General features: G+C 48.4%; 1 protein-coding gene across 3 annotated transcripts; it reads left to right on the top strand.

Moving 5' to 3' along the window:
- The first annotated feature begins 17,539 nt into the window (after nucleotides 1-17,539).
- Nucleotides 17,540-26,721, top strand: MCRS1 (microspherule protein 1). Of its 3 annotated transcripts, none has more exons than XM_047066533.1 (15): nucleotides 17,540-17,623; nucleotides 18,782-18,901; nucleotides 19,422-19,560; nucleotides 19,925-20,063; nucleotides 20,677-20,835; nucleotides 20,985-21,094; nucleotides 21,936-22,044; nucleotides 22,308-22,446; nucleotides 24,632-24,707; nucleotides 25,066-25,094; nucleotides 25,211-25,303; nucleotides 25,480-25,562; nucleotides 25,720-25,807; nucleotides 26,043-26,170; nucleotides 26,288-26,721. In XM_047066533.1, the coding sequence occupies exons 2-15, from the start codon at nucleotides 18,892-18,894 to the stop codon at nucleotides 26,372-26,374; spliced, it is 1,389 nt and encodes a 462-aa protein (XP_046922489.1). In that variant the 5' UTR covers nucleotides 17,540-17,623; nucleotides 18,782-18,891; the 3' UTR covers nucleotides 26,375-26,721. The 3 variants fall into 3 exon arrangements, with proteins under 3 accessions (XP_046922489.1, XP_046922487.1, XP_046922490.1); XM_047066531.1 differs by having other exon boundaries at nucleotides 18,782-19,233; XM_047066534.1 differs by lacking the exon at nucleotides 18,782-18,901 and having other exon boundaries at nucleotides 17,571-17,623.
- Nucleotides 26,722-26,725: the final 4 nt, after the last annotated feature.

Below are 26,725 nucleotides of genomic sequence, written 5' to 3'. Positions count from 1 at the left end.
AGGTGGAAGAAATGAAGACCTAGAGGTTCCACCTCTAGATGGTGTGGTCTAAGGAGGCCATCTCTGGCAACTCTTCAATTCAAGCAGTTACAACACTGCTTTCGTGAATTGATTCAGCTCATGAGCACTGCTGTCCACCCTACTCCCCTCTAGCACACAGCCATCTGCCTCATCTACCACTTGGCCTTCAGCCTCCCACTTTCCTCCACTGGCCCAGACACACCTGGCCTGGGGACATTGTCTAGGAAGTGACCCTGTCCTCAGAGAACCCGCAACCCAGTGATTCTGTTTATCAGGATTGGTGCCCATGCGTGCTTCCATCCAAGGTGAAGACTCGGAAAAGAAGAGGAAGATGTGGGATGTGAAAAGCTGGCCTTTAGATGATGTGAGAGTAGAAATGACTGCTGAGCCATGGCTTAACATAGGGCAAGGATGCCTGGTTGGGGAGGAAGGGGAGAGGCATTCCTGCTGCAGGTCTTAACACAGGACAACTGTGACAGCCAACAGCCGCTCCTGGCCTTTCAGGTCTCGAGCTTATTCTTTCTTTGGAGGCCTCACCCAAATTGTATCCTACATAATAAAATGCCCTAACACTAAATACAACACTTTAAATAATTTGAAAGGATTTATGTGACTCTACCTTGGAAATAACTGGCCATGAGGGTTTTTTTTAATCTTTTATTTTATTATTTTTGAGAGAGAGAGAGAGAGAGACAGAATGAGAGCAGGGGAGGAACAGAGACAGAGGGAGACGCAGACTCCGAAGCAGGCTTCAGGCTCCAAGCTGTCAGCACAGAGCCCGACGAGGGGCTCGAACCTATGAACCATGAGACCATGACCTGAGCCGAAGTTGGACACAACCAACTGAGCCACCCAGGCGCCCCTTTTTTTTAATTTTTTTTTAATCTTCTGAGTTTTTTTTTTTAAACATGTCTTTGTGACTTCTCAACGATCATCATGCATATGAGGTGCCTGGGTGGCTCAGTCAGTTAAGTGTCCGACTCTTGATTTCAGCTCAGGTCATGATCTCATGGTTTGTGAAATCGAGCCCTGTGTTGGGCTGAATGCTGACAGAGCAAGGCCTGCTTGGGATTCTCTCTCTCTCCAAGTAAATAAATAAACATTTATAAAACATCATCATGCATAGAGATGAAATCTAACAAATTTTGTAAATGTAATGAAAATATTTTAATATTAAATTTGACAGTGTAATGAAACTGACAATGTTATGTTTTGTAAACAACTACATATTAATTTTTTTACATTTTTGTATTTTGATGGCAATGATATCTTAAAGGTTTTGTACATTTTCATAGGCTCTTGGCATTGTGCTTAAGGGGCCTAGTGGCTATACCTGCTCTAGTGATGAAGGACTTTGACTTTCCGGACATCCTCTAGCAAGCTCTCTCGCAAGCAAGCAAAGTGTCTGACTGATTCTTCTGCTTTGTCAATGGTGTCATCCCCTTGAGGACAAAGAGGGCCTGGATTGTCCCAATCTGTGAAGCCAAGAGATTTGGACACCAAGGAGATATGTTTCTATCTATGTCTCTTTATTATGATATATGATATCACAAACCATGAAATCATGACCTAACTGACTGAGCCACCCAGGCATGCCCTATGCATGATGATTGTTGAGAAGTCATAGTCAAAGACATGTTAAAAAAAACTCATGGCCAGTTATTTTCAAGGCAGAGTTATATAAATCCTTTCAAATTATTTAAAGCACTATATATGGTGGCTTTCCAGGGATGAGGTTTTTGATATTACATGAGTCTCATTTTTTTTTTTTCAGAGCAAAGTTGATGTATTTAGTCAAATAAGATATTGCCTCCACCCCCAAAAAATCTCCAGGAACCCAAGGCATGGGAAGGAATACTTCTTGGCATATTTCTTCGAGTCAGATTTAGGGGTTGGCCATAGCTCTGCTTGCATGGCCATGGCCTTGGGGACCTCAAAGATGATGAACCAACACTAATGTGGAGAAGGGGACATGAGGAAAGGGTTTACTTTAAGCCTTAAGTGTGACCTTCAAGGAGGTGTGGGTAAAGTGGAAAGGACAAAAACCTTTTGAAGACAACCCAGCCAAAGAGCTAGGGAGGGAAAAGCCATGCAGGGTCTTGTCTTCCATGTACAGGGGAGGCCAACTTGGTAAGCCAGAAAAAGGATGAGCATGACTGACTCCATGATTGGAGGAGTCATCTTCAAAAAAAAATTAAAAATAAATACAGTAGAGCATGGCTAACATGTAACTATCAATGAGGACTTTGAAATAGCTATATTTACCATAAAGAAACTAGTCTAGTGGAAAAGGTGGACAATATGTGTAACAGTTGGGGAATTTGAGTAAAGAGTAGGAAATTGTAAAAATGAATGGAAAAATGGAAATGCTAGAAGTGAAAATCTTAATATCAGAGATGAGGAATTCCTTCAACAGGTTTATCAATAAACTGGACAAAAGCAGAGGGAAAAAAAACAAACCTGTGAACTTGGAGCTAGCTCAGTAAAAATGAACCAAACTGTATCACAAAAGTAAAAGCAAACAAACAATTAAGCAAACCCAAAACTAAGCACCGAGACATATGGCACAATGACAAATGATCTAACACGTATGTAATGGAAATCTCAGAAGAAGAGGGGAGACAGAATGGGGCAGAAGAAATATTTGAAGAGATAATCACTCAGAATCTCCCAAATTCACGAAAGACAAAAACCACAGATCCAAGAAGCTCAGAGGACCCCAAACAAGATAAATGGGAAGAAAAACACACCTAAGCATAGCATAGTCCCAACTGTTGAAACGAAAGATAAAAGAACATCCTGAAAGTAGCCAGAAAGAAGAAAAAATTACATAAAGAAGCAAGAAGCAGTCTTCTTAGAAACTCAGCAGGGTGCCTGGGTAGCTCAGTCTGGTGTCTGACTCTTGGTTTTAGCTCAGGTCATGGTCTCGCAGTTCATGGGTTCAAGCCCTGAGTTGGGCTTTGCGCTGACAGTGCGGAGCCTGCTTGGGATTCTCTCTCTTTCTCTCTGCCCCTCCCACACTCTCTTTCTCTCTCAAAATGAATTAATTAACAAAGAAAAGAAAGAAAAAATAAACTCAACCAGATGGTTCCTGAGGCCCAGCTCTATCCCTGCCATATAGGTCCACAAGATAAACCCAGTAACATTCCAGAATATTCTCCCATCTGGGGGGCTGATATGAGCTTGGGCAGATTTCTGTTACCTGCAAAAACAACAGTGGGGTGCAGCCGAGCAGTGGCTCAGCTAAGCAGCAGCCTGCAGGGCACTGGCTCTCCAGTTCACCACCTGCAGCCCCACCACCACCACCCCATGCCACACCCAGCCCCTTTCTCTACACACACCCCACCCTGAACTGGCTGTGGCCACATCACCCCTCAAATACTATTTATTGGCTGTGAGTTGGAAGGAGGCAGAGTAGGGAGAGGCTAGACATACTAGTAGACTGGCCTCGACGCCCATCGAGGTAGGCCCTGGGATCCGAATGTTGCTCCAAAGCCTTTCCCCAGGCGTGACCAGCCTGGAACAACCAAAGCCTGAGTCCAGTTGGGACACCTGTCAGGACTTTGCTGAGTGGATGGTCACTGCCATTGGTGGCAAAGTCTGTGAGAGGCAGCCAGTTGCCATAATTCAGAGTTGCCATGTGGTCAAGAAGATTCAGGTTTCCTCCCCCACGACCCATGTTCAGAGAGTCCCTGTGTTGGCTTCTGTGTGGCCTCACTTTCCAGAAGAGTTCCTTTGCTGCAGGAGCCACAAGGAGGCAGCAAAGAGCTTGTTTCAGGGCCTCAGCTGGCCTGGAGAATCAGAGGGGTTGAATTTAAAATCTGGGCACTGCTGAAAGACGGACACAGCTGAAAGTGGTGGGCTTTCCCTGAGACAGTACTCGGCTGAGTGTGGAAAGCAAGTATGGCAAAGGTAGGGGAAAGACAAGAGATTCCTGACTCCTCCCTGGACATCTGGATCCTGCAGACAATTCCTGGTTGCCAGGGTCCTCTCTCCCTCAGTCAGGGCCACTTCATCCTCCCTTGACCACCCCAGCAGGGGCCTCAGCTCTGCAGTTCAGAGTGCTGTCTTTGCAAATGATTCTTCAGGCAACTGGTTTTTAGGAACTCTGCCAGGAGGCCCTACTTGAGACTTCCTCAAACATGCATTATGTCCTCATTCATTCATTCATTCAACAAATATCTATTGGGCACCTAATACTGGGCACGATTCTAGGCATTAGGGATACAGTACTGAAGAAAATCGATTTTTTAAAGTGCTTTCATGGAGCTTACGTTCTTTTGGAGGAAACCAGATAAGAAATTAGAACTAAAATACACCGAATGTTAGATGGTAAAAGATGCCATGGAGAGACACAAATTTCAGAAGAGGGTAAGGTACCAGAATACAGGGGTTACAATTTAAAATAGGTCACGTCGGGGCGCCTGGGTGGCTCAGTCAGTTGAGTGTCCAACTCTTGATTTCGGCTCAGGTCATGATCTCAGAGTTTCATGAGTTTGAGCCCTATGTTGGGCTCCGCACTGACAGTGCGGAGCCTGCTTGGGATTCTCTGTCTCCATCTCTCTCTCCCTCTCTCTCTCTACCCCTCCCCCACTCATGCTATCTCTGTCTCTCTCAAAAAATAAACTTAAAAAAATAAAATATGTCATATCAGGCCTCCCTGAGGTGACATTTGAGTAGTCTTGAGGAGGTGAGAAGTGAGCCATGGGGTAAGAGCATACCGGGCAAGGGAACAGCTGAGGTAGGAGCATGCTTGGCAAACTCCAGAAGCAGCAAGTCTCCAGTGTGTCTGGCACCAGGTGAGTGAGTGGGAGAAGAGAAGGAATGATGAGGGAGAGGTGACCGGGGGACAGATCAGTGCCTTGCAGGCCACAGTAAGGACTTCCCTTTTACTCCGGTTGAATAGGAGCCATGTTTACGTTGAAAATGGAAACCATTGCAGAATTTTGAGAAGATGAAGGACATAATCTGAGCGACACCTCAAGAGCATTGCTCTGGGACACCTGAAACTAACGTAATATTATGTGTCAACTGTACTTCAATTAAAACAAACTGGAAGGGCACCCGGGTGGCTCTGTGGGTTAAGCGTCTGACTTCAGCTCAGGTCATGATCTTGAGGTTCATGAGTTTGAGCCCTGCATTGGGCTTTTTGCTGTCAGCATGGAGCCGGCTTGGGATCCCCTGTTCCCCTCTCTCTCTGCCCCACCCTGTTTGCACTCTGTCTCTCTCACAAATAAATAAACTTAAAAAAAAACTGGAAAAAAGAAAAGAGCATCGCTCTGGCTGCAGTGATGAGAACAGACTGAAGGCTGGGAGGCGGAGGCAGGGAGACCAGTTGGAAGCTATTAACAATTTCCATCCCATTCAGGAAAGGTTAGTAAGGGAGCTCAAATGCCCTCCTCCAGTGAAGTCCCCCCCAATCTTCCCTAAGATCCCCCCCCTTCTCTTGGGACCTCTCTCCACCCTCTGTTCATGCATCGCCCAGCCTTGGCCAACCTTGCCTTTGTTCTAGGATTAGTGCTAGGCCTGTCCTCAGCCCCCCTAGACCTCAGACTCTTTAGGAGCAGATGTCCAGTTGCTTTGACAGCTGTAGCTTCTCCCGGCACAGAGTGCTGTACACACAGAAACCAAGTCAGACTTTCCCTAAGGAATGAGTTATCCCATCCCTCATTAGTTGAGCTGCCTGCTCTTGCCTCAGAAGCTTCTTCTGGGCTGTATTTCAGCCTGGAGAGCCACATCTCTCTGTATGAAACACTTTACCACTATAACAGCCCTAATTCTGTCTGTCGGCCACCTTCACAGTCCCTCAGTCGTGCCATGTTTACACGCCACCCTTGTCACTGCCCTGCAAAGACAGGCTCTCAAAGCTGGCAGAAAGCACATGCGAAATATTGTTTGCCAAAGCCATTGGCTTCTCTGGAGGCTTTTGAGAGCAAATTAAATGAGTACTTATTGAGTCCTTAAACATGTATTGAACACCTACTGTGGGGCTGTGTTCTGCACTAGGCAGTGAGGGTATAAAAGTGAATAAAACAAGCTTCCAAGGATCTTACTGCAAACACAGAGTAAAGGCCATATGCAAAGCACAGTGCTAAAATAAAGACAACTGCGTCCTTGTACTGCACCAAGGACTCCCCATCCACTCATCCGTCTATCACTCACTTAGCAGTTACTTACTGAGTGCACTGAGTGCAATGTGCATTACACTGGATGTGTGATGATGGCATTGAGACACAATCCCTCCTCACACTCTGATGTGGAAACAGCAAATAGTGGGGAGCTGGCATATGCAACAAACACAGTTCAGGGTAAGTGATGTTGTATAGGTACAAAGTAAAATGGAGAACAGGGGAAGGAGATGTTCTTTGCAGTGAGGGTCTGGAAAGGCCTTCTGGGCTAAGTGGGTTTTCAATAGAATGTTGAAGGATGGGTAGAACTATCATAGGTGGGAGGAGTGGAATCAGAGGAATCCAAAGGAATAGAACACTATGAGCTTAGACCCTGTTTATGGGCCAGAAAGTGGTCCCTGTGGTTGTGGTTCATTGGGTAGAGCCAGGTATTGTAGGAGCTGAGCTGGACTGGAATTGGGTTTGGATGGGCTTGAAGGCCAAGCTGATGATTTTCAAGAAAAGGAGTGGTAGTTCTAGATCTTGCTTTAGAGAGGCAGTTGTGGCAATGCAGAGACATTAGAGAATGAAATCAATTCGAGGAGCAACAATGAAGGCTTGAACCAAAGTAGTATAAAGAACCAGCTTTGGGGCACCTGGGTGGCTCAGTCAGTTAAACATCGCACTCTTTTTTTTTTTTTTTTAATTTTTTTTCAACGTTTATTTATTTTTGGGACAGAGGGAGACAGAGCATGAACGGGGGAGGGGCAGAGAGAGAGGGAGACACAGAATCGGAAACAGGCTCCAGGCTCTGAGCCATCAGCCCAGAGCCCGACGTGGGGCTCGAACTCACGGACCGGGAGATCGTGACCTGGCTGAAGTCGGACGCTCAACCGACTGCGCCACCCAGGCGCCCCAAACATCGCACTCTTGATTTTGGCTCAGGTCATGATCTCACCGTTGTGAGTTCAAGCCCTGTCAGGCACAGAGCCTGCTTGGGATTCTCTCTCTCCCTCTTGCTCTGCCCCTTCTCCCTTGCTCGAACTCTCTCTCTCTCAAAACAAACATTAAAAAAAAAAAAAAAGGAACCAGCTTTGATTGAATTTATATATTCATGCCCTTGTTTGTTCACAAACAATTATGTACAAAACCTTGTATTGATTGAAGATAGGGATGGAGCAGACAGGGAGGAAAGAAAGAAAAATAAAACCCAGTTTTATTTCCTCAAGGATATTATAATGAAGTGAGAGACACAGACCACTAAAAGTCTACTGCAGTGGGGTACCTGGGTGGCTCCGTCCGTTAAGTGTCCAACTCTTGATCTTGGCTCAGGTCATCATCTCACAGTTCATGGGATTGAGCCCCATATTGGGCTCTGCACTAACAGCACAGAGCCCACTTGGGATTTTCTCTCTCCCACTCTCTCTTCCCCCCTTCCCCCACTTGCACACACACTCTCTTAAAATAATAATTTAAAAAACCCAGGAATTAAAAAAAAATGCTATTACATTCTTTCCTTGACTTCTGTCATGTGATATTTGGTTTCCCTCCTATGTTCCCTGTACTCTTTTGGCTCCTCAAGAAGTTCATTATCTTCAACCAGTGTATTCTGTGGGTTGCACCAGTGCCTGGACTCTCTCCTCTCTTCGTGCCGTATGATGTCCCCAAATGACTTCATCCTCCCCTATGGCTTTGAACATCAGCTATATGATAATGACTCCCAAATTTATCCCTAATCCCCTTCTCTCCTGAGTCATAGAGCTGTATATCCAGACACCCATCTGAATGTGTCAACTGGTTGCCCACTGGCACCTCTAGCCCAATTCATCCAAATAAAACTCATCTTTCCTTCTCACTCAAACCAACTTCTCCACTTGCACTCCCTGTCTCAAAGTATAATCATCATTCTCCTTCTACTGCCAAAGCTGGAGACCAGGGATCCGTGCCTCATCTCTTGCACCTCTACACCCAGTTTATCCCCAAGCTGTATCCAGTCTACATTTTGTGTGTCTTAGATGACCACCCTAATTTAGCCACTGACTGACCTCCCTGTCTGTAGTTTTACTGTTTCAATTTATGTTCCATACTAGGCCAGAGAGATCTTTCTCAAATCCAGATCTCATACCATACCCCCTGCATAAAAACTCTTTAATGGCTCTTCATGAGTTTAATCATGACCTGTAAAGATTTTTGTGACAGCTCTTCAGCCTAGCTGTATGGTAGTCCATTGTATGGATGGACCACAACTTCTTTAACTAGTCTTCTAGTGACAGATGTTTGAGTTGTTTGCAAATTTTTGCTACTATAAACAATGCTATAGTTAATAACTTTGTATATACTTTATCTTGCATGTGTGCAAGTATGTTGGATCTGAAATCATATGCATTTTTAATCTTGACAAATATTAACAATTTACAGTTCCTCCAGTAACATATAAGAGGGCCTATTTTTCCACAACCGTGCCAAGGGTATACAGTCAAATGTTTGGATTGTTTGCCAAAAATAATATCTAAGTGTAGTTTCAACTTTCTTGTGAGTAAGCTTGAGTATTTTTTCATATGTCCAAGAGCCATTTATCTTTCCTTTTATGTTGCTCGTCCCATTTTCTTATTGGATTTTTGTATTTTTTTATATTGATTTGAGGGGATTTTGTATATATTAAGCACATTAGTCCCTTTGTCTGTGAGATGAGTTGCAAATATTTCCCTCCGTGTACCATTTGTGTTTGTTCATGGTGGTTTTTTTGCTCTGCAGAAATTATAGATTTTCTTGTTGACTGAACTTGTCCTTTTTTTATGCTTTGGGAAATTTTGTGCTCTTCTGACAAATGCTTTCTCCACTGTGACATTATACATTTATGGTTGTATCCTTTTACATTTATTTAAACACAATTGATTCACATGGATTTATTTTTAGGGTAAAGAACAAGCCAGAGATACCATATTATTTTTTTTCAGGCAGTTACACAATTGTCTTAATACCACTTATTGTATAATCCATTTTTCCCTACTGATAGATGATGCTACCTTCATCGCACACTAACATTTTAAATGTTGAGTCCATTTCTGGATTCGCTATTTGGTTCTCTTGATCAAGTTGCCTGTGTATGTGCTAGTGTCCCCTGGGTTTCATTACTTTAATTATTGTAGCATTTAATGGTTTTATATCTGGTAGAACTATTTCTCTCACTAACCTTCTTTCTCAGAATGTTCATGGCTATTCTTGATGCAGAAATTTCCCTGTGAACTTTATATTCAGATTATGTCGTCTGTTGGTATTTTTATTAGGTTGTGTGAAATTTATAGATTAATTTATGGAGAGCTGACATCTTTATGATAGTGAGTCTTTCTACCCAAAAATAGAATATGACTTTTCATTTTTTCAAGCCTCCTTTTGTGTTATTTGATAGCATTTTAGTATTGAGCGCCTGGACCTAGTACATTCGTTAAGATTACTCTTGGTTAGTTTACTTTGTTGTTGCTATTGTAAATGATATATTTTATTCCCCTATATTTTCTAACTGGCTGTTGTTCACTGGCTTTTTGTATATTAACTTGTGCCCACTTTGCCAAAATGTCTCATTTGTATTAGTTTTGCAGTTGATGTCCTTGATTTTCCAGGTAGGCTATCATTTCATAAATAAATAATGATAATTTTACCTCTTTTCCAGTTGATCAACCTTATTCCTTTCTTTTCTGCAATTAAGTAGGCTAGTACTTCCAAAGCAATACTAAAAGAAAAATAGTCACAGGGGCCATCCTTATGGAATACCTAACTTTAATGAGAATAATTTAGGTTTCCTGATTAATTGTGACTCTGGCTTTTGGACGGCGATGTGTAAACTTTGTCACGTTTGTGAAGTTGGGTGTTTCATCATTTTTCTGTGGTTCTCTATCCTGAAGACTGCTGTTTCGGGAGGCTCCAGGCTGTGTGTAAGGCTCTTCCTCTGCAGACAGTTTCTCCTCCCTTGGAGAAAAAAAAAACATGTACAGATATCAAGTATATGTTAACTTAAAATGCATTGCGAACCCAAAGATAACTTTGTAGTGGTCAACAGCTTTATTAAACTTGACTTCCTAAGATGGTATAGTTGAGCCAATAGCAGATCCTGCATCTTCTGGCTGAGCGCCCAGAGGTAACAGCCTTAGGTGAGAGGGAATCTTCTCTAGTGGACAAGAGTCGGGATGGGCTATGCTATCAGTTTGGGCCCTACACTCTGATAACCTGGCAGGTGACACTAAGACCCAGGCCCTAAGAACAGTACCAACAGCTAACATTTTTGAACACTTGCTACTTGTTTAAATAGTGAGTGATTTACTCCTCAGAACCATCCTACAAAGTGGGTACTATTATTTCTCAAAAGATGATGAAACTGAGGCAAAGAAATGTAACTTGCTCAAGGTCACAGGTCAGTAGGTGATACAGCTAAGGTTTAAAATCAGGCTGTTCGACTCCAGAGCCTATGTTCTTAACCACCATAGTCTAATTCCCAGGAGGAGCAGCCTGGAGCCCTGAGCAGCTGAACACAGATCTAGGAGAAATCATGAGTATGGTCTCCATTGTAAACCACACCCATCCCAGGGAAAGAGGGCCACACTGTGAAAGACTATTCTGGAGCCAGGATGGTTAACTGAAGCAGGATGATTGGTGCCCTTGCTAGCTTTTCCTTTTATCCACACTCTTCTTTCTTTTTGTCCCCTTTTCTGGCTCCTCCTCTACCTAACCTTAAACATTGGAGTGCCCCAGGCACTGGCTTTGGACCTTCCTCACTCTCTGTCTATACTCTTCCCTAGACACTGGCATCTACATCTTCATGATAATGTTTCCTTTGTGTGTAGCTCCAGGGTAGGACTTCTTGCCTGACTGGACTAGTGTGTCCACCTCTCCTCTCAACACTTCACCCAAATACCTCCCAGGCATCTCAAACTTAACATGTCTGAACAGAACCCTTCTTGTCTACCCCTACACGAACCTCCTCCTCCTCCCACAGAATTCTCCTTTTCAGTGAGTTTATTTAACACACTTGCTCAACGTGGGGCTCCTGGGTGGCTCAGTCAGTGGAGCGTTCGACTTCGGCTGAGGTCATGATCTCACGGTTAGAGTTCGAGCCCCATGTTGGGCTCTGTGCTGACAGCTCAGAGCCTGGAGCCTGCTTCGGATTCTGTGTCTCCTCCTCTCTCTGCCCCTCCCATGCTCATGCTCTGTCTTTCTCTGTCTCTCAATAATAAATAAACATTAATTTTTTTAAAAAAAACACACTTAACATATTTGTTAAGCACCTACTATAGCAGTGAACAAAATAGACAAAGCCCCTGCCCTAATAGAGTTTACATTCTACTGTTGGGAGGACATACAATAAATGGGAGAGGGCTGCCTGGGTGGGTCAGTCAGTTGACTGATGCTTGGTTTCAGCTCAGGTCATGATCTCACAGTTTGGTTCATGGGTTTGAGCCCTGCATTGGGCTCTGCCCTGACAATGCAGAGCCTGCTCGGGATTCTCTATTTCCCTTTTCCTCTTCTCTTCCCCCACTTACACTGTCTCTCTTTCTCAAAATAATAAACTTAAAAAAAAGTTTTTAAAAAATAAAATAAAAGGGGGAAAAGCAAAGTATGTCATGCATTAAAAGATAAGGGCTAAGAAGAAAAACAAAGCAGGGAAAGGGCAGAGGGTGCAAGGGATGGAGACGGAGATGTTAGAAAGGGCAAGGGGGAGGAGCAGGAGATGAGGTCAGGGTAACAAGGGCTAGACCATTAGGTGTACTCAAAGAAGATGGAGGATTTTGAACCGAGGCTTGACATGAGTGGATTTCCATTTTAATGGGCATGCCCTAGCTTCTGTGAAGAAATCAGGGGAGGGGCAGGAAGATGAAAGTAGGGAGACCAGTGAGGCAGCTCTTGCAATAGTCCAGATGAGAGATGATGGACTTAGGGTGAGACAGGAAAACTAAAGGGAGCCCATGAAAAACTGCTTTTATCGCTCCTTTTCCTGCTTCTATTCTTGCTAGGACCTGCACCTCTCCCTTACACATGCATATAGAACAGATAACAACGTATGCCCTCTTAGAGGCCGCTTTTAGGCAATGGGCTTGAGCAATGGAATGTAAAAACACTCACAGCAACCCCTTGGTTGAATATCAGGTGACCCACCTCAAAATATCCACAGGCCTTAACTAACCAATGGGCTACTTACAACCAGGCAAGTTACCAAAAAAGGGAAAATTCCATATGTCCCCATTACTACTCACCTGCCCTATTCATTCATTTATTTATTTATTTATTATTTTAGTTTAGTTTTAAAATTTTATTTATTAATCTTATTTATTTTCAAGTTAGCTAACATACAGTCTTGGCTTCAGGAGTAGAATCCAGGGATTCATCACTTACATATAACACCCAGTGCTCATCCCAACAAGTGCCCTCCTTAATGCCCACCACCCATTTTCCCCACTCCCATCAACCCTCAGTTTGTTCTCTGTAGTTAAGAGTCTCTTACAGTTTGCCCCTCCTTCTGTTTTTATCTTATTTTTCCTTCCTTTCCCCTATGATCATCTGTGAAGTTTCTCAAATTCCACATGAGTGAAATCATGTGATATCTGCCTTTCTCTAACTTATTTTGCTTAGCATTATACCCTCCAGTTCCATCCACATTGTTGCAAATGGCAAGACTTCATCCTTTTTCAAAGCAGAGTAGTAGTATACACACACACACACATACATACATACACCACATCCTTCTTAATCCATTCATCAGTTGATGAACATTTGGGCTCTTTCCATAATTTGGCTATTGTTGATAGCGCTGCTATAGACATTGGGGTGCATGTGCCCCTTTGAATCAGCACTCCTGAATCCTTTGGATAAATTCCTAGTAGTGCAATTGCTGAGTCATAGGGTAATTCTATTTTGAATTTTTTTTGAGGAACCTCCACACTGTTTTCCAGACTGGCTGCATCAGTTTGCATTTCCACCAACAGTGCAAGAGGGTTCCCCTTTCTCCACATCCTCACCAACATCTGTTGTTTCCTGAGTTGTTAATTTTAGCCATTCTGACTGGTGTGAGGTGATATCTGTATTTTTGATCTGTATTTCCCTGATGATGAGCAACGTTGAGCATCTTCTCATGTGTTTGCCATCTGGATGTCTTCTTTGGAAAAGTGTCTATTCACGTCTTCTGCCCATTTCTTCACTGGATTATTTGTTTTTTGGGTGTTGACTTTGATAAGTTCTTTATAAATTTTTGATACTAACCCTTTATATATCATTTGCAAATATCTTCTCCTATACCGTTGGTTGCCTTTTAGTTTTGTTGATCGTTGCCTTCGCTGTGCAGAAGCTTTTTATCTTGATGAGGTCCCAATAGTTCATTTTTGCTTTTATTTCCCTTGGGGTGCCTGGGTGGCTCAGTCAGTTAAGGGTCTGACTTCGTCTCAGGTCAGATCTCGCGGTCTGTGAGTTAGAGCCCCACTCCGGGCTCTGTGCTGACAACTCGGAACGTGGAGTCTGCTTCAGATTCTATGTCTCCCTTTCTCTCTGTTCCTCCCCCACTTGCACTCTGGTTCTCTCTCTCTCAAAAATAGACATTAAAAAAGTTTTATTTCCCTTGCCTTCAGAGACATGTCAAGTAAGAAGCTGCTGTGGCCGAGGTCAAAGAGGTTGCTGCCTGTTTTCTCCTGTAGGATTTTGATGGCTTCCTGTCTCACATTTAGGTCTTTCATCCATTTTGAATTTATTTTTGTGCATGGTATAAGAAAGTGGTCCAGGTTCATTCTTCTGCATGTTGCTGTCCAGTTCTTCCAGCACCATTTGCTAATGAGACTATCTTTTTTTCATTGGATACTCTTCCCTGCTTTGTCGATTAGTTGGCCATACTTTTGTGGGTCCATTTCCGGGTTCTCTATTCTATCCCACTGATCTGTGTATGTGTCTGTTTTTGTGCCAATATCATACTGTTTTGATGATGACAGCTTTGTAATACAGCCTGAAGTCCAGGATTGTGATGCCTCCAGCTTTGGTTTTCTTTTTCAACATTACTTTGGCTACTTGGGGTATTTTGGGGTTGCATACAAATTTTAGGGTTGTTTGTTTCAGCTCTGTGAAGAATGCTGGTGTTGTTTTGATTGAGAGTACATTTAACGTGTATATTGCTTTGGGTAATATTGACATTTTAACGATATTTGTTCTTCCAATCCATGAGCATGGAATGTTTCTCATTTCTTTGTGTCTTCTTCAATTTCTTTCATAAGCTTTATGTAGTTTTTAGCATACAGACCTTTTACCTCTTTGGTTAGGTTTATTGCTAGGTATTTTATGGCTTTGATGCAATTGTAAATGGAAATGATTCCCTGATATCTCTTTCTGTTGCTTCATTATTGGTATATAGAAATGCAACCAATTTCTGTACATTGATTTTATATCCTGCAACTTTGCTGAATTCCTGTATCAGCTCTAGCAGTTTTTTGGTGGAGTCTTTTTTTTCAACGTTTATTTATTTTTGGGACAGAGAGAGACAGAGCATGAACGGGGGAGGGGCAGAGAGAGAGGGAGACACAGAATCGGAAATAGGCTCCAGGCTCTGAGCCATCAGCCCAGAGCCTACGCGGGGCTCGAACTCCCGGATCGCGAGATCGTGACCTGGCTGAAGTCGGACGCTCAACCGACTGCGCCACCCAGGCGCCCCTGGTGGAGTCTTTTGGGTATGTAGAGTATCATGTCATCTGCAAAGAGTGAAAGTTTGACTTCTTTGACAATTTGGATGCCTTTTATTTAGATTGGTTGTCTGCTGAGGCTAGGGCTCCCAACACTATGTTAAACAACAGTGCTCACCTGCCTCCTTTAAATAGTCCCCACCCACTGCTTCCTTGCAGACAGTCTCTGCTTTGCTGTCCTGCCTGCCACTCCTTTACAGTGTATTCCATAAACTTTTATCTCTTTTGTTCTGCGTTGAGTGAATCCTTCCATGTCCCCCTCCCCACCTGCCCGCAGCTTCCAGGTCCATCTGATTGGGTTGTGATTGGGTTCTTCCACATTAGGAGACCCCCATCATCAGAGGTCCCCATCATCGGAGAAAAACCACTCCTAGTAAAGGTCAAGAATTTAGATTTCTTTGCAGTCTTCCAGCACAATAGTGAACATCGAAAGAGTGACTGGGCAGGGTCACCATGAATATTTTCCAAGACCACTGACTCATCAAGACCTCTGGCTCCAGGGCATAAGTAACTTGTGGAAGACACCTAAACACTTGCCTTTGTTCCTGGATGCAGGAACTCCAGGCCCCAAGCAAAGACGAGATTCATTCTTTTTTCCTTTCTGAGTCTCCCAGACTCTATGCCAGTATCTACACTCTTTTTGTGTCTTTAACAAACTGGTCTCACTTCCTCTCAGCTGTGTTTCTTTTTTTAATGTTTATTTATTTATTTTTGAGAGAGAGAGAGAAAGCATGAGCACAGGAGGGGCAGAAAGAGAGGGAGAGAGAATCCCTAGCAGTGCCACGCTCAGCACAGAGCCTGATGAGGGACTCAATCTCACACACTGTGAAATCATGACCTGAGCCAAAATCAAGAGTACAATGCTTAACTGACTGAGCCACCGAGGCGCCCCTCAGCTGTGTTTGATTTCTACCCTGCACAAAGCCAAGGATTTTCTTGGCTGGTCTTGCAGGATCCCTTCTGGGTCCTCAGGCCCAGCCGGCCTGCATCAAGGTGACTTGGATAGGGCCAGATTCTGGATATACTCTAAAGGGTGCTCCAGCATCCACCCAATTTCTCAAGCCAAAAACCTAGGTCTTATCTTTGATTCTTCCCTTTCCCTCATATCCCATATGCAATCCATCAGCAAATCCTTGTAGTTCTAGCTCCAAAATATACATCAAAGTCACTGTTTCTGTCCGTTTTCACTGCCCCACAACCCAACTAAACCACCCGAATTTACCTCTCACCTGGATTGCTGCAAGGTAACCTCTTAATCTGATCTGTTTCCTCTTTTACAATCCTTCCCCACAAACAGCTGGAGGCATCATCTTAAAAATTAAATCATATCACAGCAAGGATGCCTTCACTTGTAATCCTTTAAGAGCTTTCCAAAGCATTAAGAATAAAGGCCCAAATCCAGCAAGAACTGCAAAGGCTAATGTGATCTGCCCCTGATGACCTCTATCCACATCTCCATCCCTCTTTTTCTTGATCATCCTTCTCCTGGGCTCCTTCCTGTTCCTCAAACTCACCAAATTCATTTCTGCTTTGGAGCTGTGCTGTCCCCTCTATCTAGGTCATCATACACCAGCTCTTTTCATGACTGGCTTCTATCAACTGTCAAATCTCAGTTCACCTGTCCTCTCCTTAGAAACCTCCCTGATAACTCTCACCTGGCATAGATACTATACTAGACCTCATAAAATCCACACACCTTGTATCAGAAAACTCACAGTCTTTCAGGGGAGAAAAATAGGTTAATACTTATTAAGTAAGATCACAGGACAGTAAATGAGTTGAGGGCTTTTGAAGCAGTGGGCTATCATACACTGTCAGGGCCAGAAGGGCTAGCCTCCCACCTGACATCCCCTGACAATGTCCAGGTGACGTGTGGTTGACATCTCCATTGAAAGGATTACCCAATGCTGGACAGCTTTGGAATTGGGACTTCCCTTAATCTGAGCTGTGATATGATTCTCCGCAGTTACTACTCTTTCGTGCCCCTCTCAGGAAACATAAAACAAACAGAAACCCTCTTTTAGTGGTCTGTTTGGATTCTCAAGGCCAAACTTGCCCGCTGCCTTGTTCTCCCATCCCAAGCTTCCCTCCAGGGCACTCTCCTCTGGACTTCTCTCTTACCTACCGAGGTCCACAACTGCTTCCAGCAGTCCTGATGGGATCGGGCTGCCACTGGGCATTGCTCTTTCCTCAGGACCTCTACCTCAGGCCCACGACCCTCCGTCCGTTCCTTAGACATCAACCTCCCCGCCTTCTGTACGCCACACCTCTCCAGCTGGAGCGAACGCCACATCATCTCCCCGTGTTGTGCCTAGCACAGGGCCCGACACACAGCAGTTTCTTTAAAACCGCTGGGAGAATCAAACAATACATCGTTGCCCCTGGGAAACCATCAAAGGCTCCTATATCCCGTGGGAATTCGAAAGCCGAAGTGGGGTCCCCCGCCCACCCTACCTCCAGCCCGCCTCTCAGTCTATCCTACGCCAAGTCTCGCCTTTCCATTAATCACTCTCTTCAAGCGAGTAATCTTTCTGAGGCCTATAATCCCTCATGTTTCCCCCTATGTTGTCCCAATTGTGAAAACCTTTTATTTCGACTATTAGCAAAAAGTCGGCCCATTCCCTGCCGTAACCACGCCCCCTTCATCACATTCCCGGGGCGAACCGGAAGAGATCGCGCCTCCCCTAGTTCGCAGACCCGGAAGTAGATGTGTCTCACGGAAGCCGGGTTTGGCCCTGCGGCTGCTGCCGTCGCCGCGGAGAAATTGTTGGAGCTGGCAGCCTAGGAATGGTGAGACCTCGCGGTTCGCTTCTGAGGGTTCTGAGCAGAGTTTGGGGCGAAATGGAGTTTTCCAGAGTGCCGCTGGGGAAGACCCCCCCACAATGTTTGGGGCCCCGCCCCGGTAGCGCCCCGAAAATCTGCGCATGCGTGGGCCGGACCGGGCCAGAATCTGGTCCGAGATGTTACGCATGCGCAAAGGTGCGCAAGGCGTAGGTGGGGTGAGACTTGACCTGGGAGTTAGTCTCCTGTCCCTCGCCACCAGTTCGTGGGGCTTAACCCAAGGCAGCGAGGACATCTGGGTGCACTCGGTGCTTTGCTTTTGAGTTTCAGGGCTGACTTCACCACTCTTATTCCGAGCTCCAGAAACAGACCGGCACTACTCCCCCACCTCGGGTGTGCACTCGGAGAACGAGGGCCAGGGAAGGAAGGGGGCCCAGACTTAGCCTCAGGCTACCCTTCACCTGACCCCCGAGTGTCAAGATTCCCAGCCGTATCCTATGGAGCCGAGCGACTAGAGCACCTGGGGGCAGGGCCAGAAAACTGTGCGGAGAGCCGCCCTGGTCTGAAGGGGCGGGGCCCGCAAGCGGCACGCCCAGAGAGTCCCCAGTACCTGAGTTCTCTGGGGTTAGGAGCAGGCGCCCCAGGGCGGTGGAAATTCGCTCAGTTACCAAACCGCGTTTTTTTAGGTTCCACGCAGTCCCACCCGGTAAATCTTCAGCCAAAGCTGAAAATGAAAATAAAAATTAGATGGACAGATCAGAGTTCGATCTCCATTTCCCTGCTTTGGCTTGGAAGGGCAAGGGTGGTGCTGCTGAACTGAGTGGGCAGCGAAGATAAGAAAAAGTGAGCCACTAATCCCTTGTTTCCTGCTGGTTTATAGTCGAGGCCCTTCCTAGCGACTGTGAGTAGAATCATAGAGGTCTGTGGACCCCCTAAAATGCTATGTGTTTGTACATTTTCCTGGAGTCCATAGCTTTTATATTCTAAAAGATGTCGGTGACCTTTAGAAAGCTGTTGGTTTATCAGGGTCATGGCAGAATAGAGCCTTGTGTTTCTTCTCCTTATGTCTTCCCTAGTTTATGGGATCCTGGGGGAGCTGTTCCAGTAGAAGGTGGGGCTGGCCCATTGGAAACCTGTGCCTCAGGGAGCCTTATTTCTCCTTTGCAGAATCTCCTCTCAGCCTCTAAGCTCACCTGGTCAGAATCCTTGGATGAGCCTGTGGGACCCTTCCTCCTAGCCCTGTGGTTTGGAACCAGTGGCTTTGGGACTGTAAGAGGATGGACAAAGGTAGTATGAGGCCAGGCCAGCTCCCCAAACGCTCAGGCGCCAAGCATCTGCTGATTCCACCCCGTGCCTGGCACGTATGTCTTTTCGTCCTGACTGGGCATTGCCACCTCCCCCTGGGCCAGCACCACCCACGTACCTCTCGGCAGAGGCCACAATTGACTGACTTGCTGTTGAGCTGCCGCTCTTTGGCACGGCTGCATTTTGATGGCAGAGGGAGCAGTTATGCCCAGAGCCCGGTGTGTCGGCATCACCAGTCTGACCTGAGCACCATGTGCTGCACGACATGACACGTGGCACCGGGAGAACTGCCCAGCGTGGAAGGTCTGGGCCAGGTCTGAGCCCAGATGGGATCTGGATGGCCAAGGAACTCCCACCTTAAAACCTCAAATGTCAAGGAAGCAGGGGAAGGGCCAGGAGGGCTGGCAGGGGGAGGAGGAGCAGAGGAGGGGTCCCATGTTCAGAGGCTCAAGGCTCTACTAGGCACTTAGGAGACTTGAGTTCACTGCTTTTCTTTTTCTAGATTCTCAGGGGCTGCTAGATTCATCTCTGATGGCATCAGGCACTGCCAGCCGCTCAGAGGATGAGGAGTCGCTGGCAGGGCAGAAGCGGGCTTCCTCCCAGGCCTTGGGCACCATCCCTAAACGGAGAAGCTCCTCCAGGTAGTAAGGGTTCGAAGGGCCAGGAACTGGGCAAGGGCATTAGGTGCTACATGTCTTCACCACTGTTGCGGTGGCTACCCGAGCTCTGGAGCCTAAGTACTGGCAGAGCCTTGTGCTTTCCCTACCAAATCCCTCTTGTGGGATATGGGCCAAGGGAGGGCGATCTGAGATCTTTGACATGGAATCTTTGTGGTGCAATACCCTGTCATCTCAGAGGGATGGAGCATAGCAGTTCCGTGCCCCATCCACTGAGCCGGAGCAGTTAGCGCCCAGCCGGGAACCTGCTCTGTTTCAGAGGCTGAGTGTGTGCAGGTGGGTCCTAGGGAAGGGGCAAGGGATGCTCACTGGGTAGGACTCTCCACAGGTTCATCAAGAGGAAGAAGTTTGATGATGAGCTAGTGGAGAGCAGCCTGGCTAAGTCCTCTACCCGGGCGAAGGGAGCCAGTGGGGTGGAACCAGGGCGCTGTTCGGGGAGTGAACCTTCCTCCAGTGAGAAGAAGAAGGTGAGGGATTGGGAGATGTGGGGGCCAGGGCCAGATTTTGTTTTTCCCCACCACCTTTGCCAGCTGACAGGGGCCCTGGCAAAGGAGACTTGTGAGAAAATCGGGTGGCCTCAGCCCCAACCTCAGATGCCTCCCTCCTGAGAGCCCATCGCTCCCTACTCCCCCTTTCTTGCTGCACCCCCCCCCCCCACACACACACCCTGTCAATGCGTCCTGTATCACATTCTGTGTGGGAGGCATGGAGCGTGCATCTATTCTGGGAGCAGACAGCCTGTTCCCAGCATTGCTGGGTGTAAAAATAACCCCCAGGTGGCATTGCTCTGGCCCTAGACACTGTACCAATAAGAGTGGTTTCCTGGTATCCTCCCCACCCACCCTCCACTCTGGGGTTGAGGGTGCCACCAGCAAAGAGAAGACCCCATATGTTCAAGGATTATGTAGAAGTACTTTGGTAGAGGTGGGAGGGGGAGGGGTGGGGACTAGAAAGCCGAGCTCCTGCCTGTGTTGCTTATGGTTGGGTGGGACCAGGGCCACCACACAGTGTGTGAAGTTCAGGGTCCAAAGCCCCATCTGCCCTGATGCCGGCTTTGAGCTCTTCCTGTCCTCTGCTCAGGTGTCCAAGGCCCCTAGCACTCCCGTGCCGCCCAGCCCAGCCCCAACCCCTGGACTCACCAAGCGTGTGAAGAAGAGCAAACAGCCACTTCAGGTGACCAAGGATTTGGGCCGCTGGAAGCCAGCAGATGACCTCCTGCTCATCAATGCTGTGCTGCAGGTAGTGCTTCCCACTGCAGGCTTCACGTCCCCCTCTCCCCCGGCCTGCGGTTCCCAGCCCCTGCACTAGCCCAGCAGCACCCTGGGGGTGGCAGGGGAAGGGTCCTTCCCAGCTCTAGGGCTGGGACCAACCCATCTGGGGCCTTGCAGACCAACGACCTGACATCTGTCCACCTGGGCGTGAAGTTCAGCTGCCGCTTCACCCTTCGGGAAGTCCAGGAGCGCTGGTACGCCCTGCTCTACGATCCGGTCATCTCCAAGTGAGTGGGGCCAGCTCTGGCAGCATGGAGGGACGAGGAACACTAGAATTTGGCTCCTGGAACAGAGAGAACTATACAAGGAACCAAGGGAGGGGCCTGGGAGGCAGGACTCATGGGGCCTTGCATCCTCTGGGATGATATTGAAACCAGGCAGGCTTGGGAGGGAAGCTTCTTCCTGCTGCCAACCCGGCTAGTCCTGGCTTGATGCCAGAAGCAGGGGATCTGGAAGCTGCAGAAGCAGCCTGGAAAAAATATCCGAATGAGCGCCAGGAGCCCTCGTTCCACCAGGGTGGTCTTGGGCAGGTCACTTTCCATCCTTTCCCCACTGACCTCCACAAGAAGGAGTTGGAACAAAAGAACACCAAGGCCCCTAACAGTCCAAGTTTCAAGTAAGCCTGTGTGCATACGCCGTACACACTTTTCCTCCTCAGCCACTTCGTTTAGCATTGTCATTGCTGGCGGGATGCTTACCACCCATCTTCTGTTCCACGGTCTCTAACACCATTTAAGCTGTAGCCACGGCCCTGACAGGAAGCGGGCAGGGCTCAGCTTTGGAGAGAGGATGTGGTGGGCAGTGGGTGGTCTCGGGATCTCCCTCGGGACTGGTCTCTGGAGGCTGTGCCTTGAGTGTCTTCGAGGAGGTGAACACTGGAAACTCGGTTTGTTGAGTTGCCTGTTACGCTTTCAACAAACGCATGAGGCCACAGGTGCAGTGCTAAGCCTTCGGCTGGTGCTGCTGAGGGCCTGGCCTCTAGTTCTGAATCTCAGAGGCCTATAGGAACCCCTGATTGCTTGACCCCCTCCCTTCAACCCTGCCCTCTTTCTCCCTCTACCCCCTCAGGCTGGCTTGCCAGGCCATGAGACAATTGCACCCAGAAGCCATTGCCGCCATCCAGAGCAAGGCCTTGTTTAGCAAGGCTGAGGAGCAGCTGCTGAGCAAAGTGGGATCGGTAAGGCTGAGGAGCAGAGAAGGGCAGGGTGGGGACCTAACCACTGGGAAAACTACGGATGTGGGGAGGCCCCACTGCCCGGAAACGTGCCCGGCAGGTCTCGTATATTGGCAGGGGCCTTTGTGGATGGGGTCCTTAGGAAGAGCCAAGACTGGCTCCCTCTCACTTCTCCCAGCTCCTGGTGGGGACAGGGGGTGGGGATGATGAGGCGGAGACAGGAATGAGAAAACCCAAATGCCGAGAACACGCTTCTTGCCCTCCAGACCAGCCAGCCCACCTTGGAGACCTTCCAGGACCTGCTGCACAGACACCCTGATGCCTTCTACCTGGCCCGTACTGCCAAGGCTCTGCAGGCCCACTGGCAGCTCATGAAGCAGTATTACCTACTGGAGGACCAGACAGGTAACTGGCTCCAGGAGCTGGCGGAGTGGGTGTGTGCGTGTAAGTGTGAAGCTGTCTGGGCACAGTTGCCCTCAGGTGCCCAGTAACGGATCCCTCAGTGGCCCCCAGTGTCTTGCATCTCTTGGCAGCAAAACTTCCTTCCAGGAGGAAGGAAAGTGGCTGGAATGACACTCAGCAGCATGGTAAGGGTAGCCCAAACCGTCTGCAATCCTGAGCAAAAAGTCTAAATGGCAGTGTTGTCTCCCACTTCCTGTTTTTGTTGTCGTTTTTAACATATTTCGCTGTTATGTAAACAATACGCTAACATAGTCTTCGTGAATAATGTTGAAAGTGAATAAAAGGTGAAAGTCCCCTGCACTGCTTTATCTTTCCCCATTTCCCCCCCAGAGATGGTAGGGTCTCTGTCTTTCTGCCCCTTCCCTCTCTCCACTTTCCTTCTCGCTGCCTTGGAGCCATGCGGAAATTCCCATTGGGCCTTCACACCCAGGCCCCCCTGCCTTCCTCCTTTCCCAGGGGCCAGAACACTCTCTGCCCACCTCTTCCTCACCAGCAAGTTCTCGCTCCTGATGACAAACTCAGGGAAAGTCAGCTGACTAAAGTGCGGGAGACTCTTCAATTCGACTTGGGATTTGGGATCAGGCTTTCGTGGTGCAGCGTAGTGTAGGCACACTCTGCCCTCCCTTCCTGGATGGTATTGCCCATTAGCGTCTCCATAGTTGTCCGCACTGTTCTGGAAATGAGGCTTTGCCTGTGCACTCCGCCTACTCCCTGGGTCCTACTGCTCCTGGTTATCAGAAGACACTCCTGCAAGAGGATTTGAGGAGATCGTGTCAGGGATGCCCTGTCTTTCCTTCCTGAGGGTCTCTGCAGTTAGTGGGCAGCCCTCTTTATTCCTGCAGCTTCCACAGCTCTGCTTCTGCCTCAGACTCCGACGTCCCTGAATTCCCACAGAGAGTGGACACCAGATAAAGTTGATTTATGCTGCTATAGCTGGCTTCTTTGAAAGTTATCTTGTGTAAACGTCTCTGTTAACTCAGAGGTTTAATTTTTCTCTCCAAGAGTCTTTTCTGTGGGTATTTGATTTCTCCTTCGCTGTCTAGTGCTGGGAGGTCCTAGGAACTGGGTAGATATACTGCTTGGCTCTCAAGTTGGTTGAGTATTAAATTGGTGGGATTTCAGGCAGCTGCAGTGGGGGAGCAGTCGGGGACGGGGGGGATGACTGTCCCAGTCCCTTGTTTCCCACACAATCTGACCTAAGGGGATTGAGGGTGTGGAGCACTTGTGGCTCCTGTGCAGCCCCCTTCACTTCCCCGGGCAGACAGTGACCACACCCCGGGTGTTGACAAACTCCCCAGCCGACGGTTTCACAGCCACTAACTACTGAGCGACACTGCAGTCCTGGGAACAGCTGGCCTTAAGGCAGAAGTTCTCAGAGTTTGTGGGCCCCCATCCCCTTTTGCAATTTGGTCAGAAAAAAAAAACGGAAAAACTTCCACGAAACTTTATTCTCAACACATCTAATGGACTCTGATATTATTCTATCCCGTTTCTTTTTCTTTTTTGGGTGGGGGGGCGGAGGAAGAAATGAAACTAATTTCATGACTGTTAATACCTCATGACCCGCAGTTTGAAAAATACTGGCTTACGGGGGGGCAGCTCACTTCTGGCACATCCTGAGGAGCACTTGACCGGCATGTGCCTCTCTCTGCCCCCTGCTGAGTGTGGCAGAGAATATTTGGGAGCGTATGATGTGTCGGAGGAGCATTTTGGATTTGGAGTCAGAAAAATAGAGCTTGGGTCCTGCCTCTGTCCTAACCCTGAGTCACATGGCTTAACCCTGCTTCCTGTGTCTGTCCCCTTGTGTGCACAGGGGAACTGACAGCGATGCCTTCCCTCCTTAGTTCAAGGCTGTGTGAGAACCCTTGCACACTGAAAAGCACACACGAAAAGTCAGCCTTAATTCCCTTTTCTTTCTAGAACCACCTCTGCCCTTAGCTAATGTCAGGAATTCTTTGTGCCAAAAGAGGGTGTCTAATCTGGTCTGTGCTCTGTTGCCTATTGATTGCAGTGCAAAACTGTTGCCACAGGTTGTCTTCACAGTTTGTCCCCTTAGTTCAGTTGCTGCACGGCAGCTTAGGGTGGAGTAGGAGCGGCGGCGCTGACCGTCCCCCCGTCCTTTGTTCAGTGCAGCCGCTGCCCAAGGGGGACCAAGTGCTGAACTTCTCCGACGCAGAAGACCTGATTGATGACAGTAAGCTCAAGTGAGTGGCTGGGGCCACAGACAGGGTACAGAGTGGAGTGTGCCCCCCCCACCCCCTTGGGTGGGCCAGAGCTCCCTGGGCAGCACTGCCCAACCTGGCCTCCTGCTGCTGAGAATCGGGCCCAGCCCACACCCAGCCTTGTGCACCGCTTGCCGCTCTTGGCACCTGGTCTCTTTGCTGAGCCCCATCCCTTCAGCAACCCCCCCCCCCCCCCGGGAAGGAGGCTAGTCCAGGGTCATAGGAGCAGCCTCCTGGGTTGTTCAGCTGAGAGACTGAGGAACACCCTAATGAGCCAAGTAGCACCTGATGGTAATAGCAGGTGATCCTGATTCCTCCTCTTTCCCCCTTCTTCCCACAGGGACATGCGGGATGAGGTCCTAGAACATGGTAAGTGTACCCTGGTGGGGACCGTTAGGGGGTGGAAGCCCCTGCCAGCACAAAGCATTGGTATGAGGTGCTGATGACCTCAGAGCATCCCCGCTTACCACCCTGACTCACCCCAGAGCTGACGGTGGCCGACCGGCGCCAGAAGCGAGAGATTCGACAGCTGGAACAGGAGCTGCATAAGTGGCAGGTGCTGGTAGACAGCATCACAGGTGAGGCGGCGGGGGACCCGGGTGGCGGGGGGCCTGCTCCAGCTCCCTCTGCCCCACCCAGAGCCCCTGTGCTTGCCTGGCTGGCTGCGCCCTCATTTCCCACGCCCTGGCTCCCTGCCTTCCACCCCGCGGCCCTCAGGCGGGCTCTGCGTGACACCAGCTGCTCCCCCTCGCAGGCATGAGCTCTCCTGACTTCGACAACCAGACTCTGGCGGTGCTGCGGGGCCGCATGGTGCGGTACCTGATGCGCTCCCGAGAGGTAAGGCGGGCCCGGCCCCTGCTTCCCCGGGTTTCCCTCCTCCGTCAGTCTTGTCCTCGCTGACCTCTTCTGTGTCTGGCCCCTGATCTCTCGTCTTTCCCTGACCTGTGTAGACCCATTCCTCAGGTCCCAGCCCTCACCTACCCCGTTTCCCCAGATCACCCTGGGCAGAGCAACCAAGGATAACCAGATTGATGTGGACCTGTCTCTGGAGGGTCCGGCCTGGAAGATCTCCCGGAAGCAAGGTACCGGCAGGCGGCAGTGTGGGGGTGTCCCTCCCAGCCTCTCGCTGCCCTCCGGCCCTGCAGCTTGGTCTCCATGGGAACCCGCTAGGGTTGAGCAGCTGGCATTTCAAGAGCTCTAACTTGGGAGTCATGGGTGCCTTCTAGCCTGTTCCCGGGAAGCAGTGTGTGTGGGGACTGCAGGCCCTCTTCTGGCCTCCCCTGTCTCCTCATCCCTTTCGCCTCTCCATCCCCACAGGTGTCATCAAGCTGAAAAATAATGGTGATTTCTTCATTGCCAATGAGGGTCGGCGGCCCATTTACATCGATGGACGGCCTGTGCTGTGTGGCTCCAAATGGCGCCTCAGCAACAACTCCGTGGTGGAGGTGAGCTGGGAGGGAGGTGAAGAGGTCATGATGAGACCCGGGGCATGGGAGGCCGGTGTGTGGGCCTGGCCCCCAGTCCCACCTCTGTCCTCAGCCGCTTTTCTCTCTTGCCCACAGATCGCCAGCCTGAGATTCGTCTTCCTCATCAACCAAGACCTCATTGCCCTTATTCGGGCCGAGGCCGCCAAGATAACGCCACAGTGAGGAGTGGTGGCGGGACCCGTGTGCTCTCTCTGGCCTCCGGTTCCCCTGCCATTCCAGCCCCTAGGAGCTAGGAACTCAGGCTCCTGGAAAAACCATGGGCAGGAGGAGACCCAACTGGCCCACTGATCTGAGCCTCTGTGGGAGGGCAGGGCTGGTCCTTGGGAAGCCCCTCGAGGCTGGAACCCTCCGGCTTCCTTAGAGCCAGAGCCCCTCCCCTTCTCTCTCTGCAGACCACCCTCCTCTGCCCCTCAGATTCCCACCTTTTCCCTTTGTCTCCAGCTGATTGGCTTCAGACTTTTCCTTTATTATTTTTCTTTTGTAAATAAAAAGCACCGAGTTCCAAAGTAGTTC

The sequence above is a fragment of the Lynx rufus genome, unplaced genomic scaffold (genome assembly GCF_022079265.1).
Source record: "Lynx rufus isolate CCGP_SWC_20201006 ecotype Redwood Valley unplaced genomic scaffold, mLynRuf1.p SCAF_7, whole genome shotgun sequence".
Classification (NCBI taxonomy): domain Eukaryota; kingdom Metazoa; phylum Chordata; class Mammalia; order Carnivora; family Felidae; genus Lynx; species Lynx rufus.
Note: the sequence above shows the minus strand (reverse complement) of the source record. Positions and strands in the feature narration are given on the sequence as shown.

What these genes read in the sequence shown, in the direction of transcription:
- MCRS1 (XM_047066531.1), top strand. Translation starts at nt 19,185, where the DNA reads ATGACACGTGGCACCGGGAGAACTGCCCAGCGTGGAAGGTCTGGGCCA. An exon ending in AAACGGAGAAGCTCCTCCAG is followed by an intron (nt 19,561 to 19,924) that starts GTAGTAAGGGTT and finishes GACTCTCCACAG; the next exon opens with GTTCATCAAGAGGAAGAAGT. An exon ending in GCTGGTAGACAGCATCACAG is followed by an intron (nt 25,304 to 25,479) that starts GTGAGGCGGCGG and finishes TCCCCCTCGCAG; the next exon opens with GCATGAGCTCTCCTGACTTC.